The sequence below is a fragment of the Hyperoodon ampullatus genome (assembly GCF_949752795.1).
Source record: "Hyperoodon ampullatus genome assembly, chromosome: X".
In the NCBI taxonomy this organism is placed as follows: Eukaryota; Metazoa; Chordata; class Mammalia; order Artiodactyla; family Ziphiidae; genus Hyperoodon; species Hyperoodon ampullatus.
The window spans coordinates 27,941,922-27,967,188 of record NC_136913.1 but is presented as its reverse complement, the minus strand read 5'-3'; the positions used below and the strand labels follow the sequence as shown (position 1 = coordinate 27,967,188).

Genomic DNA, 25,267 nt, shown 5'->3' with positions numbered 1-25,267 from the left:
GGAAGGGGGAGGGGCAGGGGAAGGATAGGGGATTAAGAGGTACAAAATACTATGTATAAAATCAAGAAGCGGGCTTCCCTGGTGGCGCAGTGGTTGAGAGTCCGCCTGCCGATGCGGGGGACGCGGGTTCGTGCCCCGGTCTGGGAGGATCCCACGTGCCGCGGAGCGGCTGGGCCCGTGAGCCATGGCCGCTGAGCCTGTGCTCCGGAGCCTGTGCTCCGCAGGGGGAGAGGCCACAACAGTGAGAGGCCCGCCTAACCGCAAAAAAAAAAAAAAAAAAAAAAAAAAAAAAAAAAAAAAAAAAAAAAAATCAAGAAGCTACAAGGATATATTGCACAACAAAGGGTATACAGCCAATATTTTATAATAACTGTAAGTGGAATATAACCTTTAAAAATTGTGAAGCACTCTGTTGCGTACATGAAACTTATAAAATATTGTACATCAACTATACCTCAATTAAAAAAGATCTACTCTCTTAACAACTTTCAAATCTACAATACAGTATTATTAACTATAGTCACCATGCTGTACATTACATCCCCAGGACTTCTTTATTTTGTAAATGGTTTGTACCGTTTGGCCATTTACACCCATTTCATCCATCCTCCACCCGACACCTGTGGCGACCACCAATCTGTTCTCTGTATCCCTGGGTGGTTTTTTTTTTTTTTAATTTCCACATATAAGTGAGATCATATAGTATTTGTCTTTGTCTGTCCCTCTGTGTTATTGCAAATGGCAGGATTTCCTTTTATTTAGTTAGTTTTTTAATGGCTGAATAATATACGAGGGAGGGTGAGAGTGTGACTGTGTGTGTGAGTGTGTATCACATTTTCTCTATCCATTCATCCATTAATGAACACTTACGTTGTTTTCATGTCTTGGTTATGGTAAATAAATGAATATGGGGGGAGTGCAGATACCTTTTCAAAAAAGTTGTTGTTTTCTTTTCCTTCGGATAAATTTCCGGGAGTGGAATTGCTGGATCACATGGTAGTTCTATTTTCAATTTTTTTGATGAACCTCTATACTGTTTTCCATAGTGGCTGCATCAATTTACAGTCCCATAAACTCATATTTTCTTGAATAATTTAAGCACATCCTAAATGCAAAAGGTATATATCTTTTCCTAAATTTAAAAGGTGTATATCTTTTAAAGTTTGGAAAAGAAAGACTGGATGGAGTACACCAAACCCATAAGTGAACAGCTTTAATTTTTTTTCTCTATCTTCTTATCCTATTCTACTGTGGACTTCTTTCACATTACCAAGGATATCCCTATTCCAATTCCACGCAGTCTTGTTCTGGATCACATAGATGATTTAAAAATTTTCAATTTGTATTTCAAAAAACAAAATTCTTACTTCTAAATCTGATAAAGAGCAATAAGTGTGTGACCCACGTCATTCATAAGCTTATGTTCTGAATCTAAATAAACTTTCTTTTGAAAAGAAAATCACTTGAAAATTACCAAAAAAATAAGTCAACAGGAATTTATGCATATCAGGAACACTGGTTAACAGGCTTTTCCAACCACACAGTGAAGAATCGGCCTCTACCTCACTAGGGGTGACAGGAGCGACTGGATGTGGCCCTGGAATGTGCACTGGCCGTGGCAGTAGTGCCAGCCCTGGCTGCAGCCCTGGCTGCAGCCCTGGCTCGGGCTCTCTCTCCCTCATCTCTCAAAGCCTCTTCATACCAGGATGGGAGGGCAGTGGGGACCCTATCAGTGACCTTGGCCAGACACTCCAGGGCTTTCATCTTGCTGGTTTCAGCTTGGGCTCTTGATCGCTGTCGCGCATCTGATGATACACCAGGCACTTTTCCTGCACCAAATATTCTGTGATAAGCTTCCTGGGCTCCCCAAAGATTGAATGCCTCCTTCCACCATAGACGTCCCTAATATTCAGGAATCCCCAGATCTCCTCCTCAGAGGCGCGGTCGCCATTCAAGAAGATCACACACCCAGGAGAGGCATCAGGAGCCCATCCTTCGGAAACCCCCAGCCACTGCTCAGACTCCCATCGTTGGTGAGGTCTAGCTTGCTGACAAGGGCATAGGAGTGACCACTCGGCTTGACTTCCTTCAAGTCAAGGCCACAGACCAGTTCCGTGTGCTCAGTGGCTCTCCTTAGGATCTCGGGGAATTGTTCCCTGTACATTTTGTTGACAACCTTCAGCATGTCTGCCTTCATAATGGGCTCTTTTATATTTCTGCAGTAGGAATTGCATCAACATCCCTGCCTTCCTGGTTAGAAGGTCTTTCTGGAAGCTCTCAGTGGAGGTTGAGGCTTTAGAGCGACGTGCACTTTCTCATCTTGGCTCTTGACATCTTTTTCAGACATTGTGCATGAAACAGCTGAGAAGTAATGATGGTGGATCTCTGAGGCTCCTAGGAATGCCAGCCACAGGGGAGTCCAAGGAAACATCCCCAAAACAGGAGAGGAAGAGAAGGGGGACTCCTTCCTGCTGAGTGGTTTGAGCACCCTGGAGATCCTGGGTCTCACCCCGGGCATGCTGGCATTTCTCACGAGCACTGAGTTTACTCTTGTGACCCTAGGGAATGATGAGTGTGATCAGGAACAGCAGGCAGGAGTGTGGGTGATGCCCACACTTGGAGGAGGGAAGAGGAGGGAGAATGAGATGGTGTGAGGACCTTCAGCAGGGAGATTCCACATAAGCTTTAACCAAGTCCATCTCTGCAGGTTCCCTTGAGGGCACTGCCCTAGGACTCTGCAGGGCTCTTGTTCTCCTGGTCAACCTGTCCCCGAGAACCCAGTGGAGAAACGGTGAGCCTTAGGCTGCAGCCTGCCTGCCCTGTGTTTTACTGACTAGGGTGACAGCATGGTTGATAGTGGGGCCACTTGTGTTTTTCAGTGTAGGGAGTCCTCTATGTTTAGCTACAGGATTATCATGACAGCTCTTGGCAAGGCCTGGAAACTCCCCTCTCTGTGACTCTAAAGTTGACACCCCGAAGCTCTCCAGGACCCACAAGAAGGAAGTGACAGGGGCACCTCAGCCCACCACTCTTATCAGGGGGAACCCAGTAGTTAAAGCTCCGTGGGTACCTCTCTGTCCTGAGCTTGTCAGATCCTAAGTGGTCATTTGGAGTCCTCACTTGGATACCGCACAGGGTCATGGACTCTTCCTTTTGCTGACTGGGGGCTGGACCTTCAGACCGAGGATCTCACCTCCTTCCAGAACTCATATAAAATGGGATGTGGATCCATGAAAGAAATAATTGACAAGCGAGATTTCATTCCCTTAAACTTCTAATCTGCAAAAATACACCATCAAGAGAACAAGAAGATGAGCTACAGTCTCACAGGAAATATTTGCAAAAGACAGATCTGATGAAGGCTTTTATCCAAAATATACAAAGAACTCTTAAAATTCAATAAGAAGGAAACTAACAACCCGATTAAAAAAATGGACAAAAGATATGAACAGATACCTCACTGAGGAAGATGTACAGATGGCAAACAAGCATACGAAAAGATGCGCACCATCATATACCATTAGGGAACTGCAACTTAAAATTACAACCAGATACCACTACATGCCAAAATCCAAAGGACTGACAGCACCAAACGCTGGTGAGGATGTGATTCAATAAGAACGCTTTCATTGTTGGTGGTGATGCAAATGGTATAGCCACTTTGGAAGCCAGTTTGCAAGCTTCTTAGTAAACTAAACGTATTCTATACTGTTGGTGGGAATGTAAATTGGTCCAGCCACTATGGGAAACAGTATGGAGGCTCCTCAAGAAAATCAAAAATAACATATGATATTGTCGGCAATCCCTCTACTATCCAAAGGAATTGAAATCAGGACCTTGAAGAGATATCTGCATTCCCATGTTCACTGCAGCATGATTCATAATAGCCAAGCTATGGAAGCAACCTAAATGTCCACCGATGGATGAACGGATAAAGGAAGTGTAAAGTATACATACAATGGAATATCATTCAGCTTTAAAAAGAAGCTAACTTCTCCAGCTATGACAGCGTGAATAAATCTAGAGAACTTTATGTTCCAGTGAAATAAGCCAGACACAGAAGGACAAATACTACATGATGTCATTTATATGAGGAATCTAAAATAGTCAAAGTCAGAGAAGCAGAGAGTAGAGTGGTGGTTGCCAGGGGCTATGGAGATGGGAAAAATGAGAAGGTTTTAATCAAAAATTACAAAGTTTCAGTTATGCAAGGTAAGTCCTAGGGATCTACTATACAGCATAGAGCTTACAGTTAAGAAAACTATATTGTACACTTTCTAACAGGTTAAATCTCACGGTCAGTGTTCCTACCACACACACAAAATAAAAAGGGTGGGAGAAAACATTTGGAGGTCATAGATATGTTTATGGCATAAACTGTGGTGACTGATAGTTTCACAAGTGAATACTTATCTCCGAACTCATCAATTTGTATTCATTAAATATGTACGGTTTTCGTGTGTCCATCCTACCTCAATAAGTTGCTTTTTTAAAACACCAACTAAACATACTCTTACCATACAATCTAGTAATCATGCTCCTTGGTATTTACCAAAATGAGTTGGAAACTTACATCCACACAAACACCTGCACACCGATGTTTATAGCAGCCTTACTCATAATTGCCAAAACTTAAAAGCAACAAAGGTGTCCTTCAGCAGGTAAATGGATAAATAATGGATTACTGTTCAGTGCTAGAAATAACTGAGTTATCAAACCATGAAAAGACATGGAGGAACCTTAGATGTGTATGACTAAGTGAAAGAAACTAATCTTAAAAGGCGACATGCTGCGTGATTCCAACTACATGACATCCTGGAAAAAGGCAAAACTATAGAAAAAGTAAAAAGACCAGTGGTTGCCAGGGGTTGGGGGCAGGGAGGGATGAATACAGCACAGAGAATTTTCAGGGGAGTGAAATTGCTCTGTATGACACTATAATGGTAGGTACAAGTCATCACACATTCGTCGGAACCCACAAAGTGTACAACACCAAGAATGGAGCCTAAGGTAACTCTGGACTTTGTGTGCTAATGATGTGTCAATGCAGCTTCACAGATCGCAGCGAGCGGCCCACTCTGATGGGGGGTGTTGGTAGCGGGGGGCGGTGTGTGTGTGCGCTGTGTCAGGGAGGAGGGTACATGGGAAGTCTGTACCTTCTGCTCCGGTTTGCTGTGAACCTAAAACTGCTTAAAAAAATAATAAAGTGAACTAAAGAAAAAACTGATGGGGGTGGTGGTTGCTCAGGCTCACACCCTTCCCTGGGGATTCAAGTCTTGAGTGCAGGCGCAGGGCCAGTTTTCCCCTCTATCCAAGAGTGGGTGGGCCTCTCAGTCCTCACTCAATTTCCTTGATCTGACTCCTGGCAGGGCCTGAGGCTCCCCTCTTTCTCGACCTGAGCACATCTCTTCAGAGAAAGGCTCTTATTTCCCTGAGATCCACTAGGAGGAGGTGAGGGTGGCCTTACTTGGCCACACCTGCCATACCATGAGTGACAACTGTGTCAGGCAGGCTGAGACCATATGATGGTGATCCCACTCAGGGTTCTAACTCAGTGCCCTAAATCTCACTCACGCGAAGGCCTAAGGTTCCCCCCTCTGCTGCCCTGGGACCTCCCCCTCAAACCAAGTTCCGCACTTTTCTGTTATCCCTGAGAAGGATATGAGGCCATCTCTCCCTGACATTTACACCAGGATCTGTCACGGCAACAGGGAGGATTCTGTGAGGTCTCCGCTGATATGGGTTTGGTGGGCCCTGAACTCTTCAGGGTGCTCACCTTCCTCCTGGCACACCTTGGAAATCCTATCTCTACTGACCTGAGCTGGCCAACCTCAGGCCAAAGTCTTCACTTTCTCAACCTCTTACGTGGAAATCAGGTTCAGCCACATCTTGCCAAGGCTGTCTGGGGACTCCGAGGGCTGACAGCAGGGTCGGGAGTCCATGGGACACACTGTTCGGGGCTGGCAGGTGTGCTTCCTTCATTCCTCATTCAGTGTCCTCACCGTCACATGTGGCAGAGACTGGGGCTCCTCCCTCTACTGACCTGAGCTCATCCTCCTAGGTAGGACTCACAAGGCCCTGAGAACCCTGAAGAGTAAGTGAGAGCATGCTCAGGCTGACAACTTTGCCTGGCATGTTGCTCTCCCCAGGCCACCCGTAAGGGGCCCTTCATCGTGGCTCCTGTTTCTTGATTAAAGGGCCCATCCCTGCAAACTCTTGACCAGTTCCCTGTTGCAAACCCTTCAGAGACTGGGTCTCAGTCCCAGGGGTGATGTGAAGTAGGGAAGTTGTAACACAAGGCAGGATGGATGGGCTGTCAAGGAAAAAAAATACATCGGTTTTGCCCTTCTCTTTACCAGCAAGACTTAGCCCTTTATGTAACTTCTCTTTGAATAGATTTAACTTCCAAATGCAAAGGGCTGTCCAGCATGATTTGCTGAGCCCGATCTTTTGAGGTTATCTGACTTTGGATACGTAGATGATCATACTGTCACTAAATATCTTCCTCTGCTTTCTTCACCCTTTTCAACTATTTTGATACGCTTATTGCTGTGCTTACGTATTCCCATCCAGTGTTTTGGGCACAGAGTCCTCCTTTTTATCACCTGAGATATATTTTGTAGTGAGTGAGAAGTAAGGTGAATTACGGAACACAAAGTTGGCCTCGGGCTGGGAGGAATGGAAAAGTGTGGGCGTCAGACTTAGTTAGGCCAGGAGTCGAGTTCCAACACTGTCACTTAACAGCTGTGTGAAATTGAACACATTACCAAACTCTGTGAGCCTCGGTCTTTTCATCTGTGAAATGGGTTTGAGAAGCTCTGTCTTGGGGACTGATAGAATTTATAGAATGCCTGTGAAGTGCCTGGCCCATTGCCTGGCCGGTACTGAGACTTTCAAGGATGCCAGTTCTTACTATGATTAATTTGTCCCCTGGAGTTTCAACCCACTACACTGAGATGTAACTTTCAATCCAGGAGATGCCAGAGAATAAGCAGGGCTCTAGGGCAAAGAAACCCCTATCCGGCAAAATCCTGCTCAGCAAGGAAAACTAGTTACTTCCCTGTTAGAGTATGTCATTCAAGGTCAACATGAGGTAGACTTCCTCAGTAGATGCAACACGAAGCTCTAAAATGTTTCACGGACCAAAAACTTACCTCCCTCTCAGTTGCCCTTCTTTGGGAACCACTCCCACTTTCATTCATTTAACCACCCACGAATATCTATTCCTTGCCTAGAGTTTGCCAAATTACAATCAAGATAACTTAATTTGAATGATTTTTGTTAGTGGAGTGGGCTCTGGCTCCCCCAACTAGGGCAAAGAGTGCCAGTCCAGTGGCTTCTGGGCATCCCACCTCAGGGGAGTACCACCCTTATTTCTCAGAAACTCCCTGGAGACATGACAACGTGAATAAAACATCTAATTTGCATAGTGTTCACCTGCACTGGGACAAGAGCACAGGACACATTCTATTCCTGCCTCAGGTGATTTCTCTCTGATTTACCCACAACCCCAGAGTATAGGGAGACCTTGAAGATACTGCAGGTTTGGTTCCAGACCCCCAAAATAAAGTGAATAGCACAATAAAGTGAGTCACAAGAATATTTTGGTTTCCCAGTGCTCTTATAGAATTTATGTTTACACTATACTGCTGTCTATTAAGCGTGCAATAGCATTATGTCTAAGAACAATGTACATACCTTAATTAAAAAATACCTTTCTGCTAAAAAAATGCTAACCATCATCTGAGCTTTCAGCGAGTCCATCTTTTTGCTGGTGGAAGGTGTGAAATATTGTGAGAATTACCAAAATGTGACACAGAGACATGAAGTGAGAATACGTTGTTGGGAGAATGGCGCTGAAAGACTTGCTGGACACAAACCTTCACTTTGTTAAAAAGGAAAAGAAAAAGCAGTATCTGTGAAATACAATAAAGCAAAGCGCAACAAAATGAAGTGTGCCTGTAACTGCTAAGGGCAGTTTCCCATTCCAGGCTTTGTCCTTCAACTATACAGCCCACCAGCTGAGGATCTGGCCCCTGCTCAAAATTATCAGTCTCATCTAGCCCACCACGCACCTGACTTATAATTACCTCCCACTGCAGGACTTACATTTTCCCAAGGCCCACCACTGCCTTGCATCAGGGAATTTACATTTGACTGTTATCATGTGAAACCACCCCTCTCCTTTCTTATCCTGTCTTTTCATTTGTCCTTTTGGTCTTAGAGTATACATCACCGTTTTCTTTATATGATAGCTGCTTCTCGACTCTATAATTTTATGGTCAGTAGCTAGGTCTTCTTTCTTCTCAGCTCTCACAGTCCTAGCAAGGAGCCTTCTAAGAGCAGATGCTCAATTCATGTTTGGGGAATAAATGAGCCTGTGAACATGAGGTCTAATTTATTATGATTTAATTCTACATTTTTGAATGAGCCAAGCACATACTGTTATTTATATAATTTTATAAAACAGAGTAAAAGGAATTAGGAAACCAAATATTGACCATCTTACTTTTTCTATACTATACTACAGTATACTATACTATACTGTACTATATTTAACTTCTTCACATTTTCAAGGAATTGCATATTGCAATGCCATGTTATCTTCCACCAAATTACTAAATAAGATGGAAGTTTTCCCAATCTGTTTTACAAAACAGCAAAACTCTTATTCTTAAACCTTATTCTTAAAACCTTAAAAACATTAAGGTTTTAAGATTTCATTTAGGAGTTAACCTTTGAAAGACAGCAAAAAACAAAAACACAGACGTATTTCCAAATTCCCCATACAGAACAGGGACACAAAGGTATTATACACTGTTCCCTCCGTCACACCCAGCCCTACACTACTTGGAACACTGAACGCTCTCTTCAGCCGCAAAGTGCAGAATCTGCCTCAGATTCTGGGTGGCAGGAGCTGGACAGAACCCTGGAAGATCCACTGGCTCACGCTCTCTCTTCCTCATCTCTCAAAGCCTCTTCAAAGCAAGACTGGAAGGCCCTGGGGACGGTGTGATCGATCTTGGCCAGGAACTCCAGCACTTTCATCTTGCTGGTTTCGGCGTGGGCTCTCGGGCCCCACAGGAACTCGTAGCGTGCTGGATCACTGTTGGCCACTTGCCGGTATTCCAAATACTTCAGCTTCACCAAACCTTGGGTGATGAGCTTCTTGGGCTCCCCAAATAAGAAGTGCCTCTTCCCAGCATAGACACTCACCTTATTCAGGAATTCCCAGATATTCTCCTCTGTGGCACAGTTGCCCTTCATGAGGATCACACCCAGGAGACACATCAGGAGACCGGTCTTGGGTAATCCCCTGCCACAACCCATGGTCCCATTGTCAGGGAGAGCCATTTTGCTGACAAAGGTATAAGAATGCTTGGTACGGTCGACCTCCTTTAAGTCAACACCAAATACCACCTCCATGCTGAAACAAGCTCTTCTGAGGATCTCAGGGAATTGCTTTTGGCACTTCTTATTGATAAACTTCAGCATATGTGCTTTTGTAACAGGCCTTTTCTTTTTATACATGTGCATCAGGAACTGCACCAACAAACTCACTGTCTGCCTTAGAGGGCCTTTTCGAGACCGCACGGCGGAGACGGGGGCCTGAGAGGAACTGTGCTTTTGCTCCATTTGGCCTTTGGCTCCTTCGGATGATCTTGTGGGAGAAACACCTGCAGGCTTAGTGGTGGTGGCTAGGGCCCTCTGACGACTCTTGAGAGTGCTACGTGACTTAGCAGCCGGCTTTCTCGGAGTAGTAACTCCAAGAGGAGGAGGAGGAGACGACGAGGCGGCTTCCTCCTCGGCTGCAGTGGCCTGAGCACCCGTCAGACCCTGGGTCCCACTTTGGGCCTGGCGGTGTCTCCTACGGGTGCGGAGCTTACTGTTCTGACCCCGAGGCATGGTGACTGTGGTCAGGGACGACAGGCAGGAGTGCAAGTAGGACAGCGGGTGATCTGGCAGAGAGGAGAGAGGATGAGAGGGTGTGAGCGCCTACAGCAGGGAGGTACCCCCCTGCCTTTAAGAGGGCCACTCTGCAGGTTTCCGTGTGGGCACTGCTCTGCGAACACACAGGACTCCTGTTCTCATCACCCAGTCCTCTAAGAACCCTGTGGAAATAATTAAAGTGAGCCTCAGGCTGCAGCCTGCCAGCCCTGCCTGGTGCTTACTGGGGCCGAGAGCAGCAGTGGGCAATTATCTAGTCCTTGTGGAGCCCCCTCTACTCTGGAGCATTGGGGTCCCCTCAGTTCATATTCAGGACCATCATATCAACTTTGCGCAGGGCCTGGGCCCCCTCCTCTGCACTGCTCTAAATTTATACCTCAGACCCAGGTCCTCATCTTCCTGGGATACCTTAAGAAGAAGTGAAGGGGCACCTCAGCCCAGCGCCCCTGCAGGGGGGCACCCACAGCTGACAGCTCTATGGGACTCTGTCCTGGGCTCCTTGGGGTCCTCAGTCCTCATTCAGGGTCCTTGCCTTGGCTCCAGGTAGGGCCTGGGATACCTGCGTCTGACCTGATGTACCTCTTCTCAAAGGCTCTCACCAATCTGATACCATCAGAAAAAAAGGAGGGCTCACATACACCTGACTTCCATACCTGGGCTCCCCAGCGCTGCAAGCAAGGAGGGGGGCACTCTCTGTTAGTCTCCTCTGTTTGTGGGTGAGTGGTATCATCACTGTTCTTTCAGGGTCCTCACCCTGACTCCTAGAAAGCCCTGGGTCTCTTCCCTCTGCAGACTCGAGGCTGTTCAATTCGTCCAACACCCTCACATCTCTGAACTCTCCAGACAAGTGAGAAGAGGGCTTCAGCTTGACAGATACTCTGGGTTTCTACTCAGAACGCGGGCAGAATTTATGAGACCCTACATTTTAGAGTCGGTGTTCACCTCAGTCCTCACTCAGGTCTCTGACCTGAACTCTGCGTAGGATTTAGGACTCCTCCCACCAGTAACCTGGGCAGTCCAGCCTCAGAGCAAAGCCCTCAACTCCCCGAGTCCCTAGAGGGGAAAGTCAGGGTCCTACATATATGACTACCCCTGGCTGGAGCCTCCCACAAGTGTAGGGGCGCTGCTTTGTGATGCCACCCCTAAATGGGGAGAGGCCCCCTCATTAGTATTTAGGGCCCTCACCTTCACCTCAGTTAGGACCTAGGTATCCTCCCTCTGCAAGACGGAGCTACCCCCTAGACCGAGGCCCTCCCATCCCCGAGACATCTCAGGCAGAACTCGGTTTGAGGGCTCTGTTGGGGCTTCCCAGGGCCTACAGCAGCAGCGAGACTTAGTGCAGTTTGTTACGGGCCGAGTGGTACCCCTCACTCCCCACTCAAAGCCTTCAGCTTGACTCCAGGCCAGCACTGGGAATTTTCTCTTGCCCGGCCGTAGGCATGGCCCTCAGATCAAAGTTCTCACTTCCTGGAACCTCTGAAGCCGAAGTCAGGATGACTCACATCCGGCCACGACTACTCAGGGTCTCCGACAGCTGACAGCAGGGGCGGGGGGTCTGTGGCACTCCAGTGTTCTGGAGCCGGCGGTCCCTAGGTCCCACATACAGAGCCCCCATCTTGGAATCTGTCAGAGCCTGGGACCCCTCCCTTTACCGAACTGTGCCCACAAGCTTCACCTCCTTGAGCTCCTGGGGGTGGGGGGGGAAGTCCGGGCCTGCTACCTATGACCGCCCCGGGCCTGGAGCCTCCGGGAACTGAGTGCATGGGTGCGGCTCTGCTGCCATCTCCACTCCCTCATTAGCACTCAGGCCCCGCCCCCACCCCCACCCCGCCTTGACTTCACTTAGGGCCTAGGTTTCCTTCATGTACAGAATCGGGAAATTCTCTCTTAGGTTAAGGCTTTCCCCCTTGAGAATTTCCAGGCAGAACTCAGCCTAACAGCTTTTCGGGAACCTTCCACGTTTGATCACAGAGGCGGGATTTGTGGGGGTCACCTTTGTTACGGGAGGGGGGAAGGGTCCCTTGGGTCCGCATTCAGGTCCTCACCTTGACTGCAGATCAGTCCTGGGAATCCGCCCTTGGCCGAACAAACGCTGTGAACAACCTTCCGGCTCCTCGCCCCCGGAGCAGAAGTGTGCGAGCCACTTCCGTTAATGGCTGCCTTGCGTGGGGTTCCAATGGCTGACGCGAGGGGCGGGGCTCTACGGGACCCCGGGGTTCAGAGGTCAGCCGCCCCTTGATCCTCCCTCGCGGTTCTCTCCGTGCCGTCTATTAGAGCCCGTGACCCCTCCCTCTGTGGTCCCGAGTCCTCCGGCCTCCAAACAAAGCCCTCACATCCCCGAGTCCCTAGTGGGGAAGGCAGGGCGTTGCTCTGACCATCTCTGCCTGACAAGAGGGGCGCCACCCTGTGAGCCTCCCTCCTTGGGAGAGAGACCTTCTCATTAGCACTGAGGTCCTCACCTTGACCCTGGTTTGTCTGGTTATGGCCAAGACCCCTTCCCTTGCAGAAGTGGGAGCTGATCCTGATAGACAAAGCCCTTCCCTCGCCGAGACCAGACAGATAGAAACGAGGAGGCTTCTCATCCCTAGAGCTCTGCTGCCTGGGGCCTCTCGTGGTTAAGAATGGGGGCAGGGGTCTGTAAAGCCCCCTCATTTGTGGGTCTAGTGATACCTCTTTCCTCACTCAGGGACCCCACCGTACTCCTGGCCAGTCCTGGGACCTGATCCTCCCTGACCCTCCAACCTGAGCTTCTCCCTCTACTGAACTGAGGCTGTTCTTCTTAGACCAAGACTTTGACCTCGCTGAGAACTATGAGACTTATAAGAGAGGATGCCCTGCCTGGGCATTCTAGGTCTGAGAGCACGTTTGGGCAGGTCTCTGAATGACCTATATTTTGCCGTGGTTGTCTCTCCAGTCCTCACTCATTTCGGGGGGTGGGGGCGTGTTCCTTTGGTCTATCTCTTGGATTAAAAGGTTCCTGGGGAATGCCACATCCCTGCAAACTCTTGAGCAGTGTACCTAATGCAAACCGTGTAGTTTCATGTCCCAGACTTGACGTGAGATGGGGAAAATGCAACATAAGGCAGGGGGCCCAGGACAGGGGTGGGCTCCCAGAGAAAAATAATGCTAATCTGTCCTTCTCAATAGCCAGAATTAGCCTCACCTGTGACTTGTTTTAACTGATTTATAGGCATACCTCTCTTTATCGTATTTCACTTAATCATGCTTCACAGATATTCTGTTTTATTACGAATTGTAAGTTTGTGGTGACCGTGCATTGAACATGTGAATGGGCGCCGTTTTCCCAACACCATGTGTTCACGTGGGGTCCCTGGGCCACATTTTGTTAATTCTTGAAATATTTTAAACTCTTCCATTATTTTCTTAGGGTTCTCTGCTCAGTTATCTTTGTTATTATTGTTACTGTTTTGTATTTTTAAATTAAGATGTGTGCATTTTTTTAGACACTGTCTAGTAAGTGTACAATAGGATTAACAACTTTTATAAGCACTGGGAAACCCAAAATCTCGTGTGATTTACTTTATTGCAATATTCGCATTATTGCGGTGACCTAGAACCCAACTCACAGCATCTGAGATATGTGCATACTTCTAAAGGAAAGGAGCTGCCCAGGATGGTTTTGTGCTTCCCCTGACTGAGGTTATCTGACACTGCATATAGAGATGATCCTACTGTCACTGAGCAGCATCTGTTTCTTCTCCTTATTCCTGTTCCTCCTCCTTATTCCTAACTGGCATTTACTGAGGTATTCTTCAATGCTTTGGATAGATTCCAATCCCTTCTTTAGCCACACAGTCCTTATCTTTATCCCCAGATACATTTGAGTGTCAAGGAATGCAAGCTCTGCTTTAGGCCAAGAGGAGTATAACAGTGTGAGATCTAGAGGAATTCAGACCAGGAGTCTAGTCCCAGGCCTGTCATTTACTAGTGTTACCCAGCAAGGGCTCACTGCCTGACATGCATAGAAGCCAATACTATGGCACTGGCTTTTGAGATAAAAACTTTATTCCAGGACTGCCCTGGTGGTGCAGTGGTTAAGAATCTGCCTGCCAATGCAGGGGACATGCAAGAGGGAAGAGATATGGGGATATATGTGTATGTATAGCTGATTCGCTTTGTTATAAAGCAGAAACTAACACACCATTGTAAAGCAGTTATACTCCAATAAAGATGTTAAAAAATGTGTTGAAAAAGAAAATGACACAAATGAACTTATTTACAAAACAGAAACAGACTTACAGATATCGAAAACAAACTTATGGTTACCAAAGGGGAAACGTGGGGTGCGAGGGGTGGATAAATCAGGAGCTTGGGATTAACATACACACTACTATATGTAAGACAGATAACCAACGAGGACCTATTCTGTGATAACCTGTATGAGAAAAGAATCTGAAAGTGAACGAACATATGTATATGTGTGACTGAATCACTTTGCTGTACACCTGAAACTAACACATTGTAAATCAACTAAACTCCAATAAAATTAAAAAAAAATACCATGTGATCCAGCAGTCCCACTCCTGTGCACATATCCAAAGAAAACCATAATTTGAAAAGGTACACGTACCCCAATGTTCACTGCAGCACTATCTACAATAGCCAAGACATGGAAGCAACCTAAATGTCCATCGACAAAGGAATGGATAAAAACTACGTGGTACATATATACAACGGAATATTACTCAGTCATAAAAAAAGAAAGAAAGAATGCCATCTGCAGCAACATGGACGGACCTAGAGATTATCACACTAAGTGAAATAAGTCACACAGAAAGACAAATATCATATATCACTCATATGTGGAATCTAGTTTTTTAAAATGACACAGATGAACTTACTTACAAAACAGAAACAGACTTACAGACATCGAAAACAAACTTATGGTTACCAAAGGGGAAACGTGGTGGGGGCAATGGATAAATCAGGAACTTGGAATTAACACACACACTACTATATATAAGACAGATAACCAACCAGGACCTACTGTAGAGCACAGGGAATTCTACTCAATATTCTGTGATAACCTATATGAGAAAAGAATCTGAAAAAGAAAGAATATATGTATATGTATAACTGACTCACTTTGCTGTACGCCTGAAACTAACACAACATTGTAAATCAACTATTCTCCAATAAAACAAACAAATAATAATAATAAAGGAATATACACGTGTAACACCACCTCTGGGCAATCATCTCAGGCATGGGTGAAAAACCCCATCACCCTGTAAAGCAAGGTTTCCAGTCCAGGAGCAAGGTCTTTTATCTCCTGAGTCAGAGGACCCTCATTAATATCAATCAGGTTTAATAAAGTTTTGCCACAGTCATCCAGTAGCCAACTCCCATTAGCCAATCCTAACAAATATAACAGTCAGACCTAAACAAACATAGGCAAACAAATCCAAAGGCCTGGGACTTCAACCCAATCCTTTGAGTACCTCAGCATCTGTAACCTTTTGTACTGTCTCTCTGAGGGTGGCACTCTAGCCCACGATCCTAGCCTTAGGACTCTAACCTGGACTCTATCCCGACCAAAAAAAAACTCCCGCCCCCCAGGCAGGACTCTAACCCACAATTCCGACGAGATTATTAGACAATTTAGGTACAGGCACATTTTAACAAGGTTACTCACCCAAAAGATGTCTGATCCAGGAGCTGTTTCTTTTCTCAAAAGTGAAAGTAGCCCGAGGAGCCTGGAGCGCCATGGCGGGGAAGCAGGAACCCAAAAGCCGACCTTCTAGACAAATTCAGTCTAGGTGGCTACTCAAGGTTGGTGCCGAGGGCCCACACTCTGCCAGGGGCTACAGTGCCTCAGGCAGGCGGTCACAAGACCTAAATCTCACCTGGGTTGCCAAAACTTACTGAACAAGGGCCCACTGCCCTGTGTGCGCAGAAGCCAACACTATGGCAACAGTTTTTGAGAAAAGAGCTTTACTGCAAGGCCGACTAACACAGGAGACAAGGCTCTCAAATCTCACCTCAATCCAGCGGTCTGGGTGAAATTTAAGGGGTTAGGGTAATTTCAAACTTGGAAGCTAATTGGCTAGTCTTGAATTAGTCCATATAAGCTACACATGCTGCTGGAGGCCAGCTTTTCCTTAATTGAAGGACTTTCACGGGCTCTCCAGGCAACATTTCTATTCTCTGAGTTCTGCAGGCGGAAGGTCATCCTGGGGTCATGGGTTGCTTCTTGGAGATGTGCAGTTCTGTCTCTGTAAAATAACTCAAGGTTTGATTAATCAACACCCTATTTAAGGAGGCAAAACCAGTTTAAGCTGATCAATTGTTTTACCTGCTGTTTCACTAGCCCCATGAACTTGAGCACATTAACCAAACAGCAAGACAAAGAAATCACAATTAACTAAAATGCTGCCTAGCAAGGACAATCATGTAATATCCACACCAGAGGATATAATACATAATGCGCTTGTGGGAGAATCTTTCCCAGTTGGAAACAACTCAAAGTCCTTAGAATTTTTGTCATTGACCAGTATCTTCCCTACCCGCTACCCTTTCTTCTAAATAACCATGATTTCCATTTATTTAACTACCAACAAAAATCTAGAACTTGCCTACAATTTGCCAAATTACACACAATATAGAACAATTGAGTACCCTTTTAATGGCGAGGTCTCTGGCTCCCCCAACCCAGGGTAAAGATTGCCAGCCCAGTGGATTCTGGATTCTGTGAGGCCCTCCATCTGAGGGTCTGGCCGGGCTCACCACTCCCACAGTCTCATCTAGCCCACCAGGCAACCTCACTTAAAATTACTTCTCACTGAAGGCTTTGCATTTTCCTAAGGCGCCAAACTGCCTTGCCTCAGGCCATTTACACTTGATTGCTTTCAGCTCCAACTGCCTGCCCTCTTTACCCCTACATTTTACTTGTTCTTTAGGTTGTAGAGTGTATCTCACCATCTTTTTTTTTTTATAATAGCAGCTCCTAGACTCTAAAATTCAATGGGCAGGGGCTAGATCTTGTTTTTGTGGTGGTTGTTGTTTGGGGGCTTTTTGGGGGGGGTGGCGGGGGGAAGCATCCACAGTACTAGTACGAAGCCTTCCAAAGAGCTCATTCTCAATTAATGATTGAGAAATTAAAAAAGAGTAAGCATGTGGCCTAATCCATTAAAATTTAACTTATCTTATATTCCTGAATAATCTAAGCAAATCCAGGTGTATAACTTCTACTTTTACAAGAAGAAACATGAGAAGGATTTAGGCAAACCACAAACTGACGATCTTTTCCTTATTTATAGTCTTTCTTTCAGTCTTTATTGATTAAATATAAGGTACCTACCGTATACTATGCTCAGGCTTTGTTTTTTTTTTTTTTTTTTTTGCAGTATGCGGGCCTCTCACTGTTGTGGCCTCTCCCGTTGCGGAGCACAGGCTCCGGACGCGCAGGCTCAGCGGCCACGGCTCATGGGCCCAGCTGCTCCGCGGCATGTGGGATCTTCCCGGACTGGGGCACGAACCCGCGTCCCCTGCATCGGCAGGCAATTCCTACTGCAGAAATATAAAAGAGCCCATTATGAAGGTAGACATGCTGAAGGTTGTCAACAAAATGTACAGGGAACAATTCCCTGAGACCCTAAGGAGAGCCACTGAGCACATGGATTTTAATGAGGTTCCTTACCTCCATGAGAGCCCTGGGCGGAAGTGAGTATGACGCATCATGTCACCATGCCTAAGTGACATAGCCTCAGGTCTGACAACAGGGACAGTACTCTGTGTGGTCCCCTTCTTTCTGGGAGAGATCCTTTCACTGTCAGTCAGTGTCATCATGTTGACTCTTGTTAGGAACTGGGTACCCTTCCTCTGCTGAATGAGGCCTCCCCCATCAGTCCAAGGACTTTAAGTCCCTGAAACCATCCTCCTTCAGGCAATAAGGGATAAACTTAGTCTGAAAGCCCTGTCTCTTGCCTCCCAAGGCCAATTACAGACGCGGGACTTTCTAAGGATATATGTGTGACGGGGTAGTTGGTTGCCGCACTCCTCATACAGGACTTTTACTTTGACACTGTCACACCTGGGATTCCACTCTCTGCTCAACAGCCAGCCTAGAAACCAAGGTCCTCACCTCCCTGACACCCTGCAGGCAGAAGTCAGGGGGCACTTGACCCTGCCAGCTCTTGCCTATGCCTCCCAGGGCTAACAGCAGAGGAGGGGCTAAGTGTAGCCCTGTCAGTGGTGGACTGAGTGGTCCCCATGTCCACAGACAGGGTCTTCACTATGACTCTGCACACTTCCTGGGACTCCATTCTCTGCTGATCTAAGGCTGAGGGCTCTGCTGATCCCCAAAGTCCCCACCTTCCCGCGACCTGAGTTCAAAGTGTTAGTCACAAGCAGCCAGGACTGTTCTGGACCTCAAGGGGCTGCCACAGGGGATGGGACTTTATGGGACCCTACTGCTCTGGCTGGGTCTTTATTCAGGTTTATCACTGTCATTTCTGTGAGAGACTCACACGCTCTCCTCTACCAACCTGAGAACTCTGCCCTTAGACAAATTTCTTATGGCCCCAAGAAGCCTGAAGAATAAGTGAGGGTACGGTTAGCCTAACAGGTCTGCCTGAGACCCTCTGTGTCTGAGAGCAGACAGGACTGGTGTCCCAGTGACCACCCCCCAATATTCTGGGGTGTTGGTCTCCTCAGTCCTCCTACACGGGGCCCTCGTCTTGGTTTCTATCTCTTGGATTAAAGCCTGCTTAGGAAATTCCACATCTCTGCAAACTCTTCAGCAGTTTTCGCTCTGCAAACCTTACGGAGAATGGGTCCCTGGCCCAGGAGTAATGTGAGATGGGGAAGCTATAGGACAAGGCAGGAGTCCCAGAACAGGTGGTGGTAGCCTGTCAGGGAAAAAAAGTACACTGATCGATTCTATCTCATCAGCCAGATGAAGATTCCCACGTCACTTCTGTTCTGATAGATTTACTTTCTACAGGGAAGAGACTGTGAGGATGATTTTGAGAGCCCCTAGTCTTTTGAGGTTATCTAACATCGCAAATGTAGGTGCTTATACTGTCACCGAATACTGTCTCTTCCATTCATTTATTTATACCTCTCAAATATCTTGGTATTCTTACTGCTCTGGCTACGTATTCCAGTCCAGTAGTTTGAGCACAAGGCCATTCTTTTTATCACCTAAGACAAAGTTTGAAGTACTGGGAAAACAACTGAAATAAAAGACACAGGGTGTGTCTCAGGGTAGGAGGAGTAGAACAGTACGAGCTCTACAGTAATTTAGACCAGGAGTCTAGTCCCACCCCTGTCATTTACCAGCCTTATGAATTTTGGCACATTACCAAACTCTAACTCTATGAGCCTCAGGCTCTTCCCTGTGAAGTGAGTTTGATAAGACCAGTCTTGTAGGACTGGTGGAATATATGTGATGTATGGAAAGCATCTGTCACTGTGCCTGTCTTGTATTGAGACATTAGGGAATGGCAGTTATTACTATGATTATCTTGACCTCAGATGTTACCATCAATCCAGCTGGGATTTTTTTTTTTTTTTTTTTTTTTTTTACATCTAAGGGATGTCAGAGAATATGCAGCATTCTAGCCGGAAAAAATCCTCCCAATCAGCCAAAATTCTGCTTTTAACAATGAAAACGAAGGAATATGTTCTCTCCACCCCCTCTTTACCCTGCTTTTTTACTTGCTCTTCTTGAAGTAGAGAGTATCTCACACTTTTCCATATAATAATAGCTTCTCTGCAAAACGGTAATTGCATGGCAGAGGCTAGGACTTTTCTGACTAAACATCCCCAGTACAAGCACAGAGACTTCTTAAGAGCAGATGCTCAGTTAATGTTTGTGTGAAATAAGAGGCATGAACAAATCATTTGCTAGAATTTATATTCTCAAACATTCTTGAAAACCATAAGCAAATCCAGTCTATATCTTTTATTAAATTTACAAAAGAAAGACTAAATGGAGTAAGGCAAACCAAGAATTGATCAACTTTTACTTTAGCTCTCTATCTGTCTTATCTCTCCATCTAGCTACCTAGCTATCTTCTGATCCTATTTTAGGGTGGTGTTCTTTCACGTTTCCAAGGATATTCTTATCCTAAAGTGATGTTATTCTTGTTCTGGACCACAAAAGTGATTTAAGGATTTCCAATTCGCATTTCAAAAAACAAAATTCTAACTCCTAAATCTGACAAACAGCAATAAGTGTGTGATCCACGTCATTCACATACTTATATTCTGAATCGAAATAAACTTTCTGTTGAAAGGAACACCAATTAAAAATGCAGGAAAAAAGTCAACAAGTTATTTAAGCATATCAGGAACACTGGTTAACAGGCTTTTCCAACCACACAGTGAAGAATGGCTGGGCTTCAGACCTCACTAGGGGTGTGAGGAGAGGCTGGACGTGGCCCTGGAACGCACACAGCAGTGGCAGTAGTGCCAGCCCTGGCTGCAGCTCTGGCTCGGTCTCTCTCTTCCTCATCTCTCAAAGCCTCTTCATAACAGAGTGGAAAGGCACTGGGGACCATACCAGTGAGCTTGGCCACAAACTCCAGGACTTTCATCTTGCTGGTTTCAGCGCGGGCTCTCCGGCCCCACAGGAACTCATAGCGCGGGGGATCGCTGTGGCGCACCTGACGATACACCAGGTACTTTTCCTGCACCAGATCTTCTGTGATAAGCTTCCTGGGGTCCCCAAAGGTTAAGTGCCACCTTCCATCATAAACACCGAATTTACTCAGGAATGCCCAGATGTCCTCCTCAGAGGCGCGGTTGCCTTTCAAGAAGATCACACCCAGGAGAGGCAACAGGAGCGCACTCTTCGGAAACCGCCTGCCACTGCTCCGACTGCCATCATCGCTGACATCTAGCTGGCTGACAAGGGTATAGGAGTCACCACTCGGCTTGACTTCCTTCAAGTCAAGACCAAAGAGCCGCTGAACACGCTCAGCAGCTCTCCTGAGGATCTCAGGGAACTTCCCCTTGTACCTTTTGTTCACAAGCTTCAGCATGTCTGCCTTTATAATGGGCTCTTTCACTGTATACTTCTCCAGCAGGAAATCTATCAACATCCCCACCTGCTTGGTTAGAGGATCTGTCTGAGAGCTCTCACCGGAGGTTGAGGCCTGGGAGGAATTTTTCCTTGCCTCAACCCGGCCCTTGGCACGTACATCAGATCCTGGGCCTGAAACCCCTGCAGCACGAGAGCTAGTGGCTGGGGCTCCCTGAGGCTCCTGGCGAGTGCCAGCAGCAGAGGAGCTCGGGGGAGTACCCTGAGAAACAGAAGCGGGGGACGAGGGCGACTCGTCTATCTCTGCTGCAGTGGCCTGAGCACCCCCGAGATTCTGGGTCTCCCTCCGGGCCTGGCGGCGCTTCTCACGGGCACGCAGCTTACTCTTCTGCCCCCGAGGCATGACTATGGGCAGGGACAGCAAGCGGGGGAGTGGCCAGGAGAGCAGGTGATGCTGGAACCTGGAGGAGGGAAGGTGAGAGGGTGTGAGCACCTTCAGCAGGGAGGTACCACCCTGACTTGAAGAAGGCCGCTCCGCACGTTCCCTTGAGGGCACTGCTCTAGGAACCACTAGGCCCTTGTTCTTGCTCAGCCTGTCCCCTGAGAACCCAGCGTAAGAAGCGACAGTGAGTGAGCCTCAGGCTACAGCCTGCCAGCCCTGCCTGTGGCTGACGGCGGTGACCACAGATCCTGGTAGGGTAGGCCCTCTCTGGGTTCCAAGGGTCCCTTTCGTTCACAAACAGGTTTGTCACATCGACTCTTGGTAGGGCCGGGACCTCTTCCCTGTGCTGCTCTAAAGGTGACACCTCAAAGCTCCCTGGGGCCCACGAGAAGGAACTGAGTCATGGACACTGTCGGGGTGCACAGCGCTGACAGTTCTGTGGGGCCTGCTCTGTCCTGAACTCGTTGGTCCTCAACCATTCAGCGTCCTCATCTTGTCGATACCAAGGGTCTGGGACCCCCCACAGCCCCCCTGTGCTTCTGCCCCTGGTGTGGCACCTTCAGACGAAGGATCTCATCTCCCTTAGAAATGATACAAAGAAATGAGGAGCCTCCGCCTGACAACCATGCTCTGGGCCTTCAAGGGCTGAGCAGAGGCCTGGGCAGGACTCTTTATTATTCCTTTGATTCGGTGGAAGGGGGGTGTGCTACCTTCAGTCGTCATGCACGGTCCCCACTGGGTCTCCTGGGAGGATCTGGGGGCTCCTTTTTCTCTTGACTTGAGGACATTTCCTCACAGTAAGGCCCACAGCTCCCTGAGACCCAACAGTGGAAGTGAGGATGGCCTTACCTGGCCACAGCGCCCCTAGTGTCCACAGGCTGAAGCTGCAGCAGGCACGCTGAGGCCCTATAACGCGGGCTCCTCCCTCACGGTCCCCATTTCTCACTCAGGGGAGGGTCTACGGTTCCTCCCTCTGCTGACCCGTCACACCAAGATGCTTACTTCCCTGTGAGTTCCGACTGGGGAACGGATGGGCACTTCTGCCTGACATCTGTGCCCGGGGGCGCCTCGGAACGACAATGCAGAGGGACTCTGCGGGGTCCCCGCTGGCATGCGGTGGAGTTCCCCACAGTCCTCAGCATCTTCTCCGTGAGTCCTGGCAAACCTCGGAAATCCTCCCTCCGCTGATCTGAGTTCGCCTGCATTACCTTAAGATTCTCACCTTCCTGAGATCCCCAAGATGAAAGAAAGGGTGGGCCCCTTCCATTCACCCCCGTCCATGCCCTCCCTGGGTTGGTAGCAGGGGCTGGACCCCACGGGACCCCACTGTTCCGGCATCGTTGGCCTCTTTCGCCCTCACTCTGACGGCATCTACTCTCCTCCCTCAGCCCACCTCAGTCTTCGGGCCTCAGATCAAGGCCCACATCTGCCTGGGTCCCTGGGGCTGGAAGTGAGGAGTGACTCATCAGGCTACCTCTACCTGGGGTTTCCCAGGGCCGAGGGGGGTGGGAGTTTGTGGGCCCCCACTGCTTTGGGTGGGTGTTCATCTACATCATCCCTCAGTGTCCTCACCCTGACGCACAGCAGGACTTGGACATCCTCTGTGTCTTGACTTGAAGTCTATCCCCTCGTACTAAGGCCCCCAACTCCCCGAGACCCACTAGAAAGAAAATTTTCTTGTCTCTCTAGCTACAACGGTGTGTGGACTTGCAATGCTGACAGGCAGGCAGAGATTCTGTGGCCCTCACTATTGTGGCGTAGGTGGTCCCCTCAATTCTCAGGGTCCTCTCCTTGGTTCCTGGCATTACCTGGAAATCCTCCGGCTGCTGACCTCAGCCCATACTCCCATCCACGAGCTTCCTCACCTCCCTGCCATGGTCCGGGAAAAAGGGAGTGATATTCATCAGGTCACCAGGCCTGAGTCTCCCTCCCAGGTCTGAGTAGGGATGAGATTCTATGTGGTTCACTTCTTTCTGGGTGGGGTTCCCTCATCTTCACTCGGTGTTACCACCCTGACTCTTGTTAGGAACCAGGCTCCTTCCCTAGGTTGAATGAGGCCTCTCTCATTAGACCCAAACCCTGACGTCCCTGAGACCACCCTTGGAGAAACTGAGAGGGCAATTCAGCCTGAGAGCTCTAAACCTGGCTTCCCAGGGCGAAGGCAGAGGTGGCACTGTGTGTGGTCTCCTCTGTTCTGGGGGAGTCGGTTGTCTCATTCCCCACATAGAATTTGTGCCTTGACATCGATCATGGCCTGGGACTCCTCTTCTTCTGCTGAACCGGGCAGCCAGCCCTTAAACCAAGGCCCTCATCTCCCTCAGACCCCACAGGCAGAGGTTAGGGGGCACCTGAGCCTGCCAGCTCTGCCCTGGCCGCCCGGCGCTAACGGCAGGGGCGGCATTAGAGGCAGCTCTCTCCACTGTGTAAGGAGCAGTCTCCATTTCCTCACTCAGGAGCTTCACCTTGACTCTGCACCCTGCCTGAGACTTTGCCCTCTGCTGACGTGAGCCCGTGACCGTCAGAAAAGGTCCTCATCTTCCTGGGACCCGAGCTTACACTCAGACTGAGCCTCTTTCCGCCAAAGCTGATCTGGGGCTCGGCTATGCCTGCTAACAGCAAGGGTGGGACTCTCCGACCCCACTGTTCTGGAGTTGGTGGCTCCCTCAGTCCTCATTCAGGACTCTGGCGTCCAGTCCGGGTAGGGTTTGGGATTCCTCCCTCCACTGACACGAATCTGCATGCCTCAGACCGAAGCTCTCACCTCCTTGAGTAGCTAGAAGACAAGTCGGGGGCTCCACGTCCCGGCTACCTTATCTGGGGACTCCCAGATCTGAGAGCAGGGCTGCTGATTTGTGCAGTTCCCTGTTTTCACGAGAGGTCTGCTTACTGGCACGGATGGTCCTACCTCTGCTTCTTTAAGGGCCAAGTCTCCTCCCTAAGCTTAATGGGGTGGCCTTATCTATCTATCCATCCATCCATCCATCCATCCATCCATCCATCCATCCATCCACCCAACTACCTGTTTTTTTTTTTTTTTTTTTTTGTGGTACGCGGGCCTCTCACTGTCGCGGCCTCTCCCGTTGCGGAGCACAGGCTCCGGACGCGCAGGCCCAGCAGCCATGGCTCACGGGCCCAGCCGCTCCGCGGCACATGGGATCCTCCCAGACCGGGGCACGAACCCGTATCCCCTGCATCGGCAGGCGGACTCTCAACCACTGCGCCACCAGGGAGGCCCCAACTACCTGTTTTTTTACATTTCACACCCATTACGCATTGACTTTGTAACTGGTCGTTTGTACCTCTTAATTGTCCTCACCTAATTTCTCTCCTCCCCCCAACCACGTTTGTTCTCTGTTATCTATAACTGTTTCTCTTCTGTTGTTTGTTCATTTGTTTTGTTTTTCAGCTTCCACATATAAGTGAAATCATACGGTATTTGTTTTTCTCGGTCTGACTTATTTCACTTAGCGTACATAACACCCTCTAGGTCCATGCCCCCGCCCTTTCTTTTTGGCCGCACCGTGTGGCCTGTGGGATCTTACTTCCCCCACCAGGGATCGAAGTGAAAGCGAGGAGTCTTAACCACTGGACCAACAGGGAAATCCTGCCCCCTTTGCATAAAGGCCTTTCTCTACCCGAACGTCCCCTAGCCCCCAACCCCACTTCCCACCCCAGGCAGGAATGAGGGCTTCTCTCAGCCTGAATTACTCTAGAGCATCGCTCGAGTGAAGGCGGGAGGGGGCTCCGTGCAGTCACGCCTTTCGGAAGGAGGGACCCTCGTTAGCTCGGAAGGTCCCACTTTTCACCTGCTGGGGACAAGACTACACCCTTTGCCTAAGAAGCCGCCCCCTCTAGACAAAGGCCTTCCG

General features: G+C 48.3%; 2 protein-coding genes and 1 pseudogene across 3 annotated transcripts; all 3 read right to left on the bottom strand.

Moving 5' to 3' along the window:
- Positions 1-1,566: 1,566 nt before the first annotated feature.
- Positions 1,567-6,172, bottom strand: LOC307069604 (melanoma-associated antigen B1-like; annotated as a pseudogene). Its single transcript has 2 exons — positions 6,073-6,172; positions 1,567-2,293 (listed from the first exon to the last, which is right to left on the bottom strand). The product of its transcript is annotated as a melanoma-associated antigen B1-like (transcript).
- Positions 6,173-8,946: 2,774 nt separating this feature from the next.
- Positions 8,947-9,906, bottom strand: LOC307069515 (melanoma-associated antigen B3-like; the record flags this gene model as incomplete). Its single annotated transcript, XM_079727892.1, has 1 exon — positions 8,947-9,906. The coding sequence occupies one exon, from the start codon at positions 9,904-9,906 to the stop codon at positions 8,947-8,949; it is 960 nt and encodes a 319-aa protein (XP_079584018.1).
- A 10,419-nt stretch (positions 9,907-20,325) lies between these two features.
- On the bottom strand, positions 20,326-21,359 carry LOC307069511 (melanoma-associated antigen B1-like; the record flags this gene model as incomplete). Its single annotated transcript, XM_079727889.1, is given in 2 exon segments — positions 20,326-20,369; positions 20,372-21,359. Coding segments are annotated over 2 exon segments (1,032 nt in total).
- Positions 21,360-25,267: the final 3,908 nt, after the last annotated feature.